Here is a 17,780-nt window from a genome sequence, read left to right as displayed (position 1 = left end):
CACGCGTGTGCAGGTGCGTGGATGTGCAGGTGTGGGCACACGCACAGCCAGGAGCCACACGCGTGTGCAGGTGCGTGGATGTGCAGGTGTGTCGCGCATGTCCGTGCCTTGCCCGTGTGCGTGCAAGCGCCGCCTCCCTGGCCCGCCCCCCGGTTGCGGAGCGCGGAGCTCGGGGCGGAGAGCGGTGCGGGGCTCGGAGCGCGGAGCGGTCGCTCCCGGTGCGGGCCCGCCATGGCGTGGCCCTGCATCACCCGTGCCTGCTGCATAGCCCGTTTCTGGAACCAGCTGGATAAGGCGGACATTGCCGTCCCCCTCGTTTTCACCAAATACTCGGAGGCCACCGAGCATCCCGCCGCGCCCCCGCCGCGCCCCGCGGCCCCCATCGAGACCCAGCCCGGCGGCGAGGCGGCTGCGGGGGCCGCAGGCAGCGAGCCGACTCCCGGTCCCGCCCGGCCCGGCCCGGCCCCGCACGCCTCTCCTCCGGCCGACTCGGTCATGCGGCACGACTACAAGCCTTGGAAGGTGCAGCGGCCGGAGCCCAGCTGTAAACCCAAGAGCGAGTACCAGCCCTCGGACACTCCCTTCGAGAAGGAGACGCAGTACCAGAAGGATTTCCGTGCCTGGCCCATCCCCAAGCGGGGCGACCATCCCTGGATCCCCAAAGCGGGACCTTCCCCCGTCCTGGCCCTGGACCGCGCTCCCCCGGAGAAACCGGCTCAGGAGAAGCGGCGGAAGGTGCACATCGCTCCCGAGAAGAAGGAAGAACACCCCGAGGTGGAGGATGAGCATCCCAAAGCAGTGCGGCCCGGGGATGGGAGAGAGAAGGGTCGGAAGAGGCCGGAAGAGGCGGGGGGGCAGCCGGCGGAGCCGAGCAGAGGCCGGGCGGCTGCCGATGCTGTCAACAGGCAGATCAAAGAGGAGGTGGCGGCGGGGGTCAGCTCGTCCTACAGGTGAGAAGACATCTCCCTGTCCCCACCCCCATCCATCTAGATCCCCAGTCTGCCGCGCCCTTGCCAGGTCTTATCTAGTCCCTCTTTGCGCTTCCCCGGAGGAGCATCCCACCCTGGGAGTGAGGCTGTGAAACATTCCAGGGGGGGCTTGCAGATTTCCTGCCGGGGGGGGGGGGGGGGTGTCCTTAAATTCCCTGTCTCTCTGGGAATCGATGATGGGGCAGTAGGTATCGTGCAGGTAGTGGACACCTTTTGTCGGCGGGTTTGGCAGCGGGTTTGAGTGCCTTTGTGTCGTGCCGTCGTCCCCCCCCCTCCACTCCCCCGCCGCCACTGCATTCCGAAATTCAGAGACAGCCGCCACCTTGGATTTCCATAGGGCTAATGTTTGGGGTCACCTCCGTGGGGATGTGCAAATCGCCTCTAGTCCTTTCCAAGCACATCCCTGGCTGTATTGCTGCAGCCAACCCAAAGGATCAGCAGCCTGACCACATCTCAGGGGGCCCATGCACGAATGGGATGCCCGACACGCAGGAGCATCCCAGGAAGCATCTCAGGCTGGCCCGTGCTCAAGACAAAGCATCCCAGCTATGCGCCAGGATGAGGGATCTGTATCCTAGGCCGCTTGGGTGGGGCAGCCTTGAGATGCTGCCATGTTTTAATGCAGCGCAGCAGGGGATGACACATCTTTCTGTCTCCCCCTAACAGCTCCCCAGCCAACTAGAAATGGATGCCCTTATTTCACCTCAGCAGTAGACTTTGTTGGGGATTCAGAGTGTGAAACTCCTTGCAGTGAGCTGCTGTTGTTTTTTCTCTCTGGGTCAATGTTCAATGTGTTGGGAATGCAGAAACAGAAGTGACGGGGTGGTTGCCCTGCATGTACGTTTTGCAAGGAGGGTTTGCTGCAGTTGTGTTTTCCAGTGCTTTCTTTGTCAGAGCCTGCCACTGCCAAGACCAGGGTGAGGGTGGCATAGAGCAAAGCTGGGGGTTGTGGTGACAAAAGTGTGATTGCAGCCTTTTTGCTTTTCCCTATATCTGTGTGAATGCTGAGGTGTTTATGCCTTTGAATTATTTATTTTCATTTCTGGGGAGATTAGAGGTGGCAGCTGTGACTTGACTTCTCTGTCCCACTGTTGGTGCAGAAAAGCTGGCAGTCATCTGCTTTCCCCCCTGTGTAAGTGGGAAACACTTCAAACAGTGAGATCTTGATTTCTGCTGTCTTTTGGCATCAACTCTCACTGGATATTGCTGGGGTCTCAGGTGCATAGAGTTGTGACTTGGTGCTGAGACACAAGAAAATGGCCAGGGATTTTTGGGGCCTCTGTTTTGCAGGGGTGGAGAGGGTGGGGAAAGGGGTCTCTAGGAGTGACACAGCTCTTAAATCTGCTGTGAACTGAGACTCAGCTTTTTGTCTGCTCCTCTGGGCTTGTGCTGGCCATAGCAGGGCTAAAGCAGAAAGTTCCCCTGGAACTGGAGAGGTGATGTGTTGCTTCTCTTCCACTACTACAAAGGATAATTAGATTTCTTTGCATATTTAAATGCAGATTGCTCACCTTCCTATCCCTCCAGTCTGCTCCAGCAAATTCCTAAGGCACTGGGCTAGGATTCCTCCTCAAGGAAAGGGGTTGGATCAGAAGGGATGTTAAACCTAAGAAGAACTAGAAGGATTCAGCTTTCTTTGTGTTGCTTGTTGGCTTTCACAATACTCTTAGGCCTTCTCTTTCCACTTGAGAAAGTGTTCTCCCACTTCCATGTTTTTCTTCCTTGCCGCATATTACAGAAGTGTTTGCTCTGATGCTCAGACGTAGAACATAAGCACCTCTTCATTAATGAATAAGTGATATTTTGGCTAATTGTTCTCATTTTCTGTTCAAATTAGGCATCTTCTAAATGCTGTTTATTGTTTGGGTTCTTTTTAAAAACCAAATTCTCCAAATCCTAATTACTGCCAAGAACCTGTCTGTTGACATACTCGGTGGGTATTGAACATCTCCAAGGATGGAGACTCACAGCCTATTGGAGCAACCTTATGGGCCACCCAGGAACCAAAAATTACCTCCTAATGACCTCTTGCTAGAGAGGAGCAAGGATGGCTTACATGGGGCTTTTCTTCCTTGTGCATGGATCAAGGCTCCCCATCAGCAGAGAGTGGGGGGGAGATTTCCTTAGATGCAAATCAGTGTTACCAAGGCTGGGAAACAATTCCTTGGTGAAACCAAAGAGCAAATCAGCAATAGTTAAGCTCACTCTGTCCCACTGGGTATTATTTCCATGTGAGGAATACCTGAGAGCATGGGATAGAGTAAGCAACTAGCCCAAGGTCATGGGGGGAAGTCCATGCTAAAGGGAAGAATTCTCTTTTTTAACCTTTGTGTACCTAGACAGATGAATATCACAAAGACTATGTGCCTGTGACCTCCTCCCAGGTCCACCCAGAGGTACACAGCAGAGGTGGTGCCTGGTGGTGAAGTCCATGGAAGATGGAGGTTCCTCCCAGCCAGAGGAATGAGTGATTTGTTTGTATTAGCATTTGAGCCAGAAGCCTTCAGTGAGGCCAGAGTGGCAGGACTGTGGATGTCTGCCAGAGACTGCCTGTGCCCAAGGATCCAGCAGAACAAATAGGATTTATTTCCAATATTTCTAGTATTTCTTTATCTCATTCATAGTATTTGCATTATTTATATATTTATATTTAGATATTTATTAATGATAATTTATTAACTATTCAGTTATATATGGGATTTATATATGTACTTATTCCCACTGCTCTCACTGGCTGTGCCGTGGTCAAGCAAGGTTCCAGCACCGAGGGGTTTCTTGCCTCAGTTTCCCTCCCCAGCATATGAGCTGCCCAAGTTTACAGGTTACCAAGGCAGATTACATCTCCTTCACCCCCCTCTTCTCTTTGGTCCTGCTTCTCAGGGTGGCCTGTGGACCCTGAGGGACCAAGGACTAGGGAATCCTTCAGTCAGGTCAGTGACTAGCCCCTTGGAAAGCCACTGGTGGTGGATGAAGCCATTCCTTGTTCAGTTCTGTGAGGGCTTTGTCTGTATTGGGTGAAGGGATTTCTCCCCCTGAACTTCTGGATGGGATGGGCAGAGCATTTCTCCCTACTGCACCAAAGGATGGAGTGGGCTGGACCTGACCCTGGGGATTTGGGACCAGAGAGAGCAAGTGACAAAATGTGCACACAGCAGCATTTGCTGATGGATGTGAAAAAGTAGAAGCACATTTGCCAAAAATAAAAGAAGGAATGAATGCTTTCTATTTTTATTTGAAAATTATGGGAAAATTACAGCATTAGATGTTTCTTGGGTGTTTCCCCCCCCCTTCTTTGTCTTACATTCTGCTTATTTTGTTACCTTTATTCCCTGAAGAAAAAAGATACAAAAGGGAAACCATTTACTCCCTTTGTAAAGTATCGACATGAGTACTAAGAAAATTAATTTCCCCCTGAGGAGTAATATTACAAAACCAGATTTGATTTTTTTTTTTTTTTTTTTTACCAAACCAAACCAATTATTCTTTCTCTCTCACCAACTTCCTTTCCTAGCAGAGGAAACAAAACAATACAAGGCTTCAGTGGAAAATTTTGGACTGCCTCTAGTACTAATGAATTGCCTGTTGCTAATGCTCTGTCATTCATCTCAAACCCTGGAGTTACTAAAGATGTGGAGCAAATGAGAATTTGTAGTAGCTATAGAGACAAATGAGTCAGCACTGGAGACTTGCTGCCTGGTTTTCAGAGATACAGCAGAGATAATTTAGGGAGGGATGTCCACACAGGAAGGCTGGACCAAGATAAAAAAGGGCAGGAAATTCATACTCCTTGTTCTGAAGACCGGCTGGGGGAACTGGGGGTGTTCAGACTGGACAAGAGAAGGTTCTGGGGATACCTAAAGTGCCTAAAGGGGCTCCAAGAGCCAGAGAGGGACTTTGAGCAAGGGCCTGGAGGGGCAGAACAAGGGAAATGGCTTCCCACTGTCAGAGGACAGGGTTAGAAGTGATATCAGGGAGAAATTCTTGGCTGTGAGGGTGCTGAGGCCCTGGCACAGGTTGCCTAGAGAAGCTGTGGCTACCTCATCCCTGGAGGGGTCCAAGGACAGGTTGGATGGGGCTTGGAGCAGCCTGGTCCTGATGGCTCTGAAGATGGACATCCCACTAGACAAGCCCGGGACATGTTGGTAATGCCTCTGTGATAACATTTAAGAAGAAAATCAAAACAAAGTGGGGCACAGTTTTTCTATAACCAGAGAAGAGAAGGAGGTGAGACCATGTGAGAGAAACAACATGGAGACACCAAGGTAAGTGGAGAAGGAGGAGGAGGAGGTTCTCCAGGCACCAGAGCCCAGATTTCTCTTCAGGCCATGGTGATGACCATGGTGAAGCAGGTTGTCCCCCTGCAGTCCATGATGATCTGTGGGGGATGCAGAGATCCACCCACAGCCCATGGGGGAGGTACCAACACCAGATTGGGTGGATGCCTGGAGTAGGCTGTGATCCAGTGAGAGACCTGGTAGAGAGAGGGGACCCCTGCCCCCAGGCTGGAGCAGCCTGTCCTTGGAGGACTGTGCGCCATGGAAGAGTGACCCATGCCACAACAGTTTTGGGAGGAATGTTTTCCCATGGGAAAGACTCACATTGCAGCAGTTTTGGGAGGACCGGTGCTCATGAGATTGGAATGACACTGGAGAAGTTCACAGAAAACTGTCTACCATGGGAAGGGACCCCATAGTGTATCAGGGGAAGGATTTCTCTCCCTGAGCAGTGGAAGATCTTGGGTGATGAACTGACCAAAACCCCCACCCTCTGTCTTCCTGCTCTGTTGATGGGAAGCAGGGAGGGGTTGGGGTAAAAAGGTATTTTTAAGGGCTCATTTTACTTCTCATTATCCTCCTCTGACTTCGTTAGTAATAAATTCACTTTGTACTTCTAAGTTGAGCATCTTTTGCCCTTGGAGTGTGTTCTCTCAGTCCTTAACTCATGAACCATTCATTTAATTTTTTTTCTCACCTCTGCCCAGTTGTAGCAGGGGAGAGTGAGTGAGCATCTGTTGTGGGTGCCTGGCATTTGGCCAGTGTCAAACCACAACACACAGACAGAGAGCTATTCTACCACACTCTTGATCTCCTCTGGATGTTAGTCTATCAGCTGAAAAGACTGCTGGTGTCTCCAAGTTGGGGACACTTGCAGTAGGTAACTCCAAGTTGGCAATGTATTCCCTGCCATCAGTTTAAGGTGGACAACATCAAGCCCCAAAAGCCATTGAGGAGCTGCTCAGCAGTGTAGGTAAGACCGAATTTTGCTGCTTTGACTGTGTGCAAACTGGAACTGGTCTGTGCAGGCCTTAGGACATGGTAGAGCGGGTGGAAGAGGTGGAGGCGGCATTCAGGTGATGGAGTCAACATGCTTGAGCAACTATTCCTCTGCTCCTGCTCAGGTGGGTCACCTCATAGAGACCTTTAGGCACATGGAACTGGATGGGACCCTCTGAACCTTGAAGGACAATTATCTGGTTTGTTGTTTAGTCTTCATAAATAACACCCAAGGCTCTGTCTCAGAAATGCAGAATTTTTAGTTGCATTATGCCAGCAGGAAGGATGTGCCAAGATGTTTCTGATGATTTGCAACTCGTTCCCAGTCTGGATCAATGGACAAGTTGTAGTTTGCTGGTTTATTTGGTTTATTTCTCTCTTATATTTTTTCTGTTTTATTGGCATACTTAATGATTTTCTCCTGTTCAAATGTCACTGCTTTGTGTCTCCAAGTACAGTATCCACATCATTTAGCTCTATAGCTAGGAAATAAACATTTTTACTTCCTATTAACCTTGTCTCTCTAGCTCTTCCTAGATAAAATCTCTGTTTCTTAAACAGAGATGCAGACTATTGCCCTTTGGAGATGAGGTCCCCATTTGTACTGAAGATTCATGAGTCATGTTTGTGGGCATCACAGATTCATCATGAATCTCTCATTTTCTCTTTGATAACAAGGATGTCCACACTGTTCTCCTTCTTCTCCTTCTTAGGTAGTTACATCCCATAGTAAAAAAATTCTGGTGATTAGTACCAAGGCTAGAATTAACTACTAATTTTCATTACATTTTGAACATGGCAGTCAAGGTCAATCCTTTCCTTCCTCTGTGGTTTCCTGATTCTCCTACACATTGGTGTTCCCAATTATATTGTGTCATTAGGAAGTGTTATCAGTGTTGCCCTACTTTTTTAGTGCCAAAGTCAACCTTAAAAATGTTAAACACTGCTAACCTCCTTCCAGGCTGCAGCTCAGCATTCCAACACTCATCATTTCCCTTGCCTGGTTTCCCATTCTGCTGATGTTCATGTTCATTGGCTTAATTAATCATTTCCCATACGGCCCTGGATAAAATGCTTTGCTGAAACCAAATAGATTTTCACATTTCTTTTGTCTGTTAAGACAGTTATCGTGTCAAGCATCTCTCATCCTCCTTTTCCACACACTTCTGTGTCTGGTGAGACCACCAACTTCTTTGGGATGCAGAAGCTGATGCTGTAGGGCAGATGCCACTTTTACTTGGTGGCTTCAAGCCACCACTGTAACACAAAGGGCAAATAAAGAGGAGAGAGATCAACTATTTAAATTACCCATCATTTCTTTTTCAAATGAATCACTAAGAGCTGTTATAAATCTGTCTCCTCTTGCATTTAGAGCATGACATTTCCTTTTTGTGTGTCCTACCAGCTAAACAAACTATCTAAGTACTTCTACACCCAATCTTGCATCAGTCTCACTGTTCTTTGCTCTGAGCTGAATGTATTTATTTGTTTGTTTATTTATTTATTTATTCATATGGTGTCTTTGGCTAAGCCTTGCCCCACTGTGGCATGAGCATGGATGCTTTTCTGCTACTGTGGTCACCACCACCAAGGAGGGAAAGAGCCATTTTAGGGAAGTTTTATAGGATGGAAGTTTTATTTCTCTTGATGTTTAACTTGGTATTCCAGATACCCTTCCAATGTCCTTTATAAATATATATGTATGTATGTATGTATGTATGTATGTATATATATTTATAAAGGACATTGGAAGGATATATAACTATTTGCAATTATGTATGGTTTATTTTTATAGATTGTTTTATATAATAATGTTTTATCTATTATGTTTATATCTATGTATATCTATTTTTGTATATTATTAAAATACTATATGCCCAAATGGGGCTGTTGATCCATTAGCCTCCAGCTCATTTCTCCTCCCCAAATCCAGCATTGCAGCCTTATTCTATTGCAAACACATTTTGCTTTCTATTAATAACTGCTTTATTTTGATTAATAGCTCATTATATGGCAACTATTTTTTGAATTAGTAATTTCTTTTTGATCAAAAAGTGCCTCTAGCTGAGGGGACCCTGCAGCACTTTGCACACAGTATGCATATGGAGACACTGCTGCTGCTTTGGTGAGCTGGATGCAAGCTGTGCTGTTGACACTACAATATAGGAGCTGAGAAGGTAGGGAGGCTGTTATGTTTAAAAAAAAATCATGAATGTTTTTAAAATGTTAAAAATAAAGCCTCACATTTTTAAGAATTTTAATAATTTATATAAATATTTATATTATGATAGTGTAAAACAATTTTTAATAATTTTAAAATCTAATTTAATTTTTAATTTATATAATTATCTAAATTAATCTAATTTTTTCTTTAAATTTTAAACTATTTTTTAGTTGTTTGAGGTTTTTTGTTCGGGTTTTTTTTTGAGTGGGTGGGGTTTGTTTGTTTGTTGTTTGGTGGAGCTGTGATTCAGCCTGGAAAAGAGAATGTTGCGTGGAGACCTCATGGCACCTAGCAGTGTCTCAGGGGGCCTACAAGAGGCCAGAGGGGCACTATTCATCAGGAACAGCAGTGACAAGACAAGGTGGAATGAGTTCAAACTGAAGTAGAGGAAATTTAGGTAAGATATTGGGAAGAAATTCCTCTCTGTTAGGGTGGTGAGGCCCTGGCACAGGTTGCCCGGAGAAGCTCCTGGAAGTGTTCCAAGACCAGGTTGGACGGGGCTTGGAGTAACCTGGTTTAGTTGAAGGTGTCCCTGCCTGTGGCAGGGGTCAGAACGAGATTATTTTTAAGGTCCCTCCCATTCCAAGCCATTTTGGGATTAATTAATTTAATTAATTAGTATATAGCTTCACTGCAGACAGCCACTAGTTTTTTTAAGACCATCACCTTCTGGTTTTTTCCCTTTCCTGAGCAGCAAAGCACCTGCAGAGCATCACACATCTTTAACCCTTTTAAAACACAAGAAAAAAATGAGCAGCAGTCAAGCACCATTAGTCAGGCACCAGCAACCCTGCAAAATATTCCAGTGAGAAATCTCTGTCTGTTTTCTAATTCAGCATCTGAAAAGTTGGGTAGATAAACACCCTGTGAGAGCTAATAGGGTCTTTATGCTGGATGAATGGGAAAAGAAGAGGTTGTCCAGATCCAGGAGAAGGAAATTCTTGAGACCTGATTGCTGAGCTTCAGGCTTCCTCCCAGATTTCACTTTGCCTTTCACCTTGAAGGAGGAGGCTGCGCATCTGCTCTCATGCAGGGAGCTTTGTCTGAAAGCAATCATCATCACACTCCGATGGGCTGGAAACACAGGCAGAGATGTGAACCCTGATTGGTCCCATTCCCAGGCTGAGGCAGCAGTGGGGTTGTTGGTTAGTTGATTGGATGAGACTTTAAAGGAAAATCTGCAGATGCCTTCAGGATGCCATTTCACTGCACGGGTGGCTCCTTTCCCTTCTCACATCTATTTTGGTTGTGTAGTTCCATCGCCGCGAGCCTCAGCAGAAAGTTGAAAGGACCCTGGGTGTCTTGCAAACTCCTTTGCAGCCTGAGCCACACTTTTCCACCAGTGCATCAGAGCAGACTATCAGTGAAGTTCCTAAAACTAGGGAGGGAATTAGCCAACAAGGTCTGATTATTCCAGTGTGCTGGATTTGTGCACATCAGCATGCTGGATCACAGATCAGGGCTTTGAACATGTTTTGTGCTCTTGTTATTTGGATATAAATGGATGTGTGGAAGATGTGAGGTAAGGGAGGAAAGGTGGGACTGGAGGTTACCCAAACAAGATCCTATGAAGGTATGAAAGCCCTGGGTTGCATTTGCCATGGCTGGGTGATAGCCCCCAGCCAGGTACCCTGTGTATCCAGAGGATGAAGGCACCAGTCTCAGCCAAGCAGTGGAGCTTTGTCACTGTCAGTCAGCAGCTATGGCAACTCATACAGAGGATTCCCAGAGAGGGATGTGTTGGCAAGCAGCCCAGTAGAGGAAGGATACAAGAAAAAAGCATATGTTCCCTTTGGGAAACTGGGATGGGGTTTGGCAGTGTCATCATGCAGAGAGCAGAGAAAGTGGCATTGAAAGTTCCAGTGATTGAGCCTCCCTTGGTGGGTAAAAGCTTCTGACAGCACAACAGCACTGGAACAAAGCTCGGAGCAGAATCACAGAATGGTTTGGGTAGAAAGGGACCTTTAAGCTCATCCAGTTCCACCTCATGCCATGGGCAGGGACAACTTCCACTAGATCATGTTGCTCCAAGCCCCATCCAACCTGGCCTTGAACACTTCCAGGGATGGGGCAGCCACAGCTTGTTTTACGGGAAGAGGTGATTTCCTGGTGTCTCACAGAAATTCTCCCATGGCTCTGTGTAACCCACAAGGCTAGAAGGTCTGCAGCTTTTGGCTGATGTGAATTCTGGGATGACACAGGACAGGTTGTTTCAGCCACTGACTGTCTGTAGCCTCTACAGAAAGCCAGCCAACCTTCAGAGGACATACAAAGGTCCGTTGCTTGATCCTGATCCCAGAGCATGGGATGAACTACATGTGTTCTTGAGATTCTCCCCAGCCCCATTTCCTGAGATTCTCCTTCATGCTTGTTCTAGGACTGCATACTAACATGGCATGTTGATCCCTGTACATGGAGGATTTTCATACTCCCAAGATTTCTCTTCTATGACCAGTTGCAGTTTGTCTCCCTGGCTGCTCTGAAAATTGGAAACCCTCAGAAAACACAAGCATGCCTTAGAGGATGGTTTTCCAATTGGGTTTCTTTAGTGTCCTCTAGTCACTGAAGTCTTGGCAGTATTTTTGGTAAGTGTTTACAAAGCCCAGCTCTTGGAGTTACGTGGTTTGGGGAAGCCCTCAGCTTCCTCTAGAATAAAAATCTTGCAGGGTGGTGCAATCTCCAAAGCTGGCAGTGAGTAACTGAAAGATGTTTCTTTAAACTCAATACACTGTGGTTGTGAGTTGCAGCCAAGTGTGTCTGTCGAGCCCTTTCTATCTCAATCTTTGGTCTTCCAGTGGGTCTTGATGTCTAGTAGTCCATCAGTGGTGATGGACTCATCATCATCATCATCTTTCTCACACCCTGTTGGGCAGTAGGGGTGCTCCAAGGAGTTAGTGCTGGGATCTAGTAACCAGGCTTTGGACTATATCACGCTGATGTTTGATATGGAAGTTGGGTGGGAAGTCAAACTGGATGGCTGTGTAAAATTGTTCTTTTCATGTCAGACTTAGGACATGATGCAAAATAGGAGGAAACAGAGGCTAGTCTTGTAATTCAGGCCTGGGAAGAGTGAAGATGCGAAGGTGGTGCACTGCTATACCTCACTTTTGTAGCCGTGTTGCTCTAATGAGGGGAGCAACATAGAGGCTGTATTAGAGGCTTAAATAGAGGTTGTCTTTAGTTTTGAAGTCTCAAAACACTTGCAAACAGCTCCTATTTAACCTGGTCCCCAGTCTGGACTTCGGCAGACACATTCCAGCCCATAGAAGTATTACTGGGTGCTAGAGTCTGGCAGTGTCCAGCTTCAGGGCTATGCCCTTGACACAGAAGCTGCATGGATGTGTTATGCAGAAGGGGAAAAGAGGGGAATCACCATGACCTCAATTGCTGTGCACACTCTATCCCTCTTTGCTGTGTGGAGACATCCCTTGGGCAGCTGCACAGGTGCTGGAAATGTGTTCAAGCTTCCACAGGAACAAATGATCAAGGATATTCTACTTTTGAAATATTATAGGAAATTACTGTATAATGTTCAGTGTAAGATTTTGTGGAAAGGGAAGATACTTATTCACAAAATGTATTAAAAACTAGGGGTTTTTTCCTCTTTTTTCCTTTGATTTCATTCATTTACACCCACCTTGCAGGTAGAGAGATGTCCATGTTCAAGCGATCTGACAGAGATCACTGGTAGACAGCCTGAGGGACACCAGCTTTTGAGTTCTCATGTCATTCCTGGGTTTTTCTTAGCTGATGGCAACAAACTCAGTTTTGGGCAGGTCTTTCATATCATTTAGGGGTTATTTATCTCAGATTTATCCTTGAATAGCCCATCAACAGGACTGTCTTACACTGAACACTTCCATGGATGGAGCAGCTGCAGCTGCTCCAGGCAACCTGTGACTAGGACCATGCAAGGAAGAATTTCTTCCCAATATTCCATCTAACCCTGCCCTCTGGCAGTAGGAAGCCATCCCCCTTGTCCTGTTCCTCCAGACACTCGTCCAGCTCTCTTGGAGCCTCTTTAGGTGTAAGATGCCTTAAATGCCTGTCCTGGTTTAGGGCAAATTTGAGAGAAAACCTCTGGATGGGATCCCTCCAGAAAGCAAATTCAAGCAGCCCCTCCCCCAAATGGTTCAGGAAAAGATTTCCTTAGAGAAACATGGAAAAAAACTGTTTATTTAACAGAAATGGAATAATATTAAACAATGAAACGTCTCGCTGTTCAATGAGATGTCACATCCAGAAAAGTCCTTGTCCTGGTGTGTTGCTTGGCTCGCTCAGTCCCTTATCAGTCCCTCCAGCGCTGGAAAGTGCTGAGGTCCAGGCCTTAATGGACCACAGGTATGAGCTCCTGGGGTTTGGCTGGGTTTTCAGTCCAGAGCAGGTTTGAACAGATCCAAGGAAAAAACAGTCCAGGGAACTTCCCTGCCCAAGCTAGCTAAAAACTAACTAAAAGCAAAAGAGAGCTCTTTCCAGCTGTCTGTCCATGCCACAGACAATGCAGTCCAGGAGAAGGATGTGGGGCAGTGAGTGCTGTTTCTGCAAACAAACTGCGGCTGCTTCTTTCCCCCTCTTGGCTCTCAGAGTCAGTCTTAAAGGCGCAGAACTTAGTATGTAACATAAACAAGGTGACTGGGGATACAAGCATCACAAAGTCACCCCAGGACAACATCCCACAGGCAATTCACATTTGCAGCGCTATGTTCCTCCTGTAATTCTAACTGATACTTCATTTGTGGTAAGAGATTTATAAGGGCAGAATGTGGCATTAGGATGGACCCTCCCACCTAAGAGACTGTCCAGAGCCGTATTTCATCCATGTAATCTTGTGCTGAGTCCTTCACTTATGTTTGGCTAAATAATTTAGCATGAATTGGAATTCAAAGAGATCTTGACATATTGAAGAAATAGCTTGAAACAAAGAAGCGACAGTTTAGGAGAGGTGAGGGCTGGTAGGAGAGGAGAGGTAGGGATCAGCAGTGGTGGCAGTGCAGATGGGAACAGCTGGTGGAAGAGCAATTCTGCAGGGAATCACAAATCACATGTCAGTGATTTTAAAAAACATTTTAAAAAACAATTAACAAAAAAAAGCACTCCAAAATAAATACTTTGGGGCAAGTAATGTAGTGAGATACATGGAGAGGATGTGACATCTTTCCACATTAACCAAGACTTGGGTACATTTTTTTGGTTCAGGTTTTGGTTTTGTACTTCAGCAATCATGGACCAGAGAAGGTTCTGAGGACAGCCATTAGAGAGGCCAGGAGTGCAGCAGACATGGTCATAGCAGGAAGACGGAAAGTATGGATCGGTTATGGAAGAGAGAAATGGATTATTATCTTTGCATCTATGAAATGTAACAGTGGGTTAGTGTGAAAAACAGAATTGACTCTTTAGAATTGGGATAAAAAGGGACAATGTACAGTGCTGGGGTGTTTCTGGCTATCAGTTATCTATACACTGCTACATTACAGAGGTCCATGTGATCAGGTCAATATATTTAATTCTCTCATCCTGTTGCTTCACACTTCTCTGATAATGAGGAGTTAACAAGTTCTTCTCCAACTCCTCTCCTGTGCTCTGATTTGTGTCATTGTTATCACTTGAAGAAGTCAGTCAGCAGATGTGGGAAAAACAACATAATTGCTTCACACTGCTCTCTTAGTTACATAGAAGCATTTTAACATTTCATGTTTTGCTAAGGCTTACAATATAATACATTTATCACACCACTATTTCTATAAGCTATATTGTGCACACATAGATATGATGTATTCATCACACCATTACTTTTATGAGCTATACAGTCCAAAACTAATAAATTGTGGTATACTAATACACAGCTAAAAAGAGTTACAAATTGTACCACATCTAAATACTTATGATCAATAACAACATGTAAAGGCTAATACATAAATGCAAAAGACAAATACTGTTATTTTTAACAACTCCTCCTCTTTTTCTTTTTTACTGCATTTGGCTTGAGCTATACTCTCTGATCTTTTGCGCTCTTGGCATATTGATACATTTTACAGATCCCAAATGCTGCCTTCCTTAGGTTTCTATTCTCTTTCATTTTTCTCAATACTGTAATTTTCTGCTTATTTTTTATGGTTCTTGACTCTGGGTGGGTGGGTACTGTCATTATTTGCATATTTTGAAACATGTAAGTAATTAGTCAGATAAGGCATGGGATTAATCATGGAAGAAAAATCAGACTTCTTATTCCACATAACACTACAAACCCCTACCTTTTTCCAATAGGATATTCCAAAAACCTCTTCTAATTATCTTTTATGCATTATAGATTCCTGTTTTTGGACTGGTACATGGGCTATTTTCTGGATGTTTCTGGCTATATCTAAAACTGCATCTCTATTACCATCAATTTGTAGACAAAAATCAGATACGTTAAACTTTCTGCAAACCCCTCCTTCTTCCACTAATAAATAGTCTAGCACTAACTGATTTTGGTATGGTGCAGCTCTGGTTTACTTTTGCTGGCTGACTTAGTAGTCAATTCCATGGCCCTGGCTGTTTCATTGGTTATGATTTCTACAATTTGCTTGGAGACTTATGGTGTGATTTAGCATATAAATTGGAGTTTGGTATCTTTGACTCCCATTTTGTGCCTAGGTAGCTGGACCATATGTGTATTATTAATTCAGGAGGCCACCCCTCACTGCCCTACTTCTGGTACCTTCTAATTTCTCTGATTAGGTTTCTCTTGTTCTTTTTAAGGCATCGCATACTGGTATTCCTAAATTATTTCTGTCTTGGTTTGGTAACAGGAAAAATCCTTGTTGTATAATTCTTAGAGTGCAACTTCATTTCTACAGGGGAGGAAGTTTTGGATAATCCTTTTTCATACATATCTAGAATAAGCCATCTGGTGCTTTCTAGTACTCTTTTCCTTGGTTATTCATGTTTTCTCAAAATTTAGATTTTTCAGGAATCTTATAACAGGGTTTTTTTCTTAGGGTCATTATACAAAAAAAGTTTAATTCTTTTCTCATATTTATAATTCTTTCCTTTTCTCTTGGGCCCAATACTGTATTGGTTTTTCAGGAATCTACTATGTGAAAGTTCTATTGTAAACTTTATATCTTTTACAGGAGGTTTATCTTACATTGTCTAGAAATTCCTTTTTCATACTCTAGAAGCACTTCTCTCCTATTATTTCTGAATTTAATATCCATCTTTCTGGCCATTTTTTGATTTTTATGTTGGTTCTGTTCTATTTGAGAAGTTCAGCTGGGCCTAGGCTACTACCCTTCTATGGCTACTCTTTGGACATTTGGTAACATTTAGAAACATTTAGTTCTTTACTGATTCTTTCCCCCAGATCTACAAACAAATTCTTTCCTAACTTTGGGATTTCTATTTTATTTTCCAGTTGTTTGAGTTTTGCATATAAACCTCCACATGGAGTTGGCTCTGGGGTGGGTTGCTGTCTCTGTTTTCTCTATTTGCTTATCATTATCTCCCATATTAAGTCTTGCATCGAATCTCTTTTTTTTTTTTTTTTCATTCTTAGGTTTGACCCATGGAGAAGTAAACCCATATGTCTCCCCATGGGCATCTAGGTTTTGACCCTAGAATTTTTGTAACCCCATACATTCAGTCGTTTTGTAGGCAAATGTCTGCATTTGATGAGTTATAACAGCGGTGGCTGAGGAAGGTATGAAAGCTAAAGTAAGAATTCTGAATTTTTCCATGATACAGCTGTCTGTTGCATTTGTGACATGGATCATCTGGATTCTCAAGGGGGCAAAGATTAATAAGGAGTAACAGGAGTCTAGTATAACATGTACCCCCATCTTCCATGCTTGATGGGATTGCTGCCCACAGTATGTAAGTATGAACTTCTTGGTGACAAGTATAATGATTAATCTGATCTTGCCTCTTTATCTCCTTACTACAAAGTTATCTATGTTACCTGCTTTTCTTGTATTTTGGTTCTTTTTTTAGTAAGCCAGCACTTAGTAATTTCACTTACAGAATAGGGCCTTACTACTTCTTATGGAGTTATATGGAGTTGTTGTCTTCACTCAAAATATGATTCGTGTTTTTTACTACAGCCTCCCACTCAGCTTCTAATAGCTCATGAGTATTGGGAAGCATCAATTCAACTCTATAACAAAGTGTTAAAATTGGTACTTGCTCTTGATTTGTGTTTGAACTTTTCCCTTTCTCTCAACAAATTTTGCAACACGCTTGTCACCTGGGGGAGCTACAATGCTAGAGCTGGCCACAGTTTTCACACTGACATTGTACTTAGCTTGAGTGTGTTGCTTTAGAGTGTTTTAGGAAGGGTATGTGACTAGGAATAAATCTGGGAGATGTTTTAACAGGGAGAGCTGATGGTTTTGCTTTTTGTAGGTCACAGGCTAAAGCAAAAACTCCAGGATCGCTTATGGACCTGGTGTTTGGTAATCTATATAACCCTGATCCCCATACCTGAGAACGTAGTGAATTACTGCCCCAGAGTTTGGAAAGCCTCTGGCCTTTGGGAATACAAAAGAATCTATAAAGCCTACAGGGAACTCTCAGTCTGGATTGATGTGCAGTTGCCCATAGTTTACTTGCCACATTGAGCCCGTGCATTGTGTTTTAGGGTAATTTTTAGTTTTACTGTGGGAGTGATGATCTAGTCATGGGGTTCTTCTACTGGTTCTTTTATTCTGCTAGCATGAGTCTAGCTTCACTCTGCAGTTCATACAGTTGATTTAGCGGTCAGCAATACTTGAAAGGGACCCTCCCACTGCAGGGTTAAAGGCTGTTTTTCTATATTATGCAACCATTACCTATTCCCTAGGATTAATATTATGAATTTTGAAATCTAGGGTAGCTGTCTGAGGGATTCTTCTCTTTTCCCACGTTCCTCTAGAGCTTGTGCTATAGACAGGACATATTTCTTGACACTGTCCTCCCCTTCTTCGTAAGTGGTAATACTATTTGGCAAAATCAGAAAACATAAACTAAATATCATTTCATAAGGTGAAATCCCTAAATCCAATCTGGGCTGTGTTCTGATTCTTAACAAAGCTAGGGGTAGGCATTTGACCCATGACATTTGGGTTTCAATCATCAGTTTAGTTTGAATTTTCTTAAGAGTTTGATTCATCCTTTCAACTCACCCCAAACTTTGTGGATGCCATGAAGTGTGTAATTCTTATTCTATACCCAGAGCTTGGATCACCTGCTGTAGTACTTTTGATGTGAAATGAGTTCTTTGGTCCAAGTTAATGTTATTTACTATTTTATACTGAGAAATGATTACTTCTAAAAAAG

General features: G+C 44.4%; 1 protein-coding gene across 1 annotated transcript in view; it reads left to right on the top strand.

Annotated features, from left to right (window-relative positions):
• The first annotated feature begins 231 nt into the window (after positions 1-231).
• MAP6 (microtubule associated protein 6) overlaps positions 232-17,780 on the top strand; it is a 52,634-nt gene continuing 35,085 nt past the window's right edge. The window contains exon 1 of the mRNA XM_058830005.1: positions 232-950. Within this exon, the coding sequence (XP_058685988.1) occupies positions 232-950 (719 nt within the window). The remainder of the gene's footprint in view (positions 951-17,780) is intronic.

Source organism: Poecile atricapillus, chromosome 1 (genome assembly GCF_030490865.1).
Source record: "Poecile atricapillus isolate bPoeAtr1 chromosome 1, bPoeAtr1.hap1, whole genome shotgun sequence".
NCBI lineage: Eukaryota > Metazoa > Chordata > Aves > Passeriformes > Paridae > Poecile > Poecile atricapillus.
Note: the sequence above shows the minus strand (reverse complement) of the source record. Positions and strands in the feature narration are given on the sequence as shown.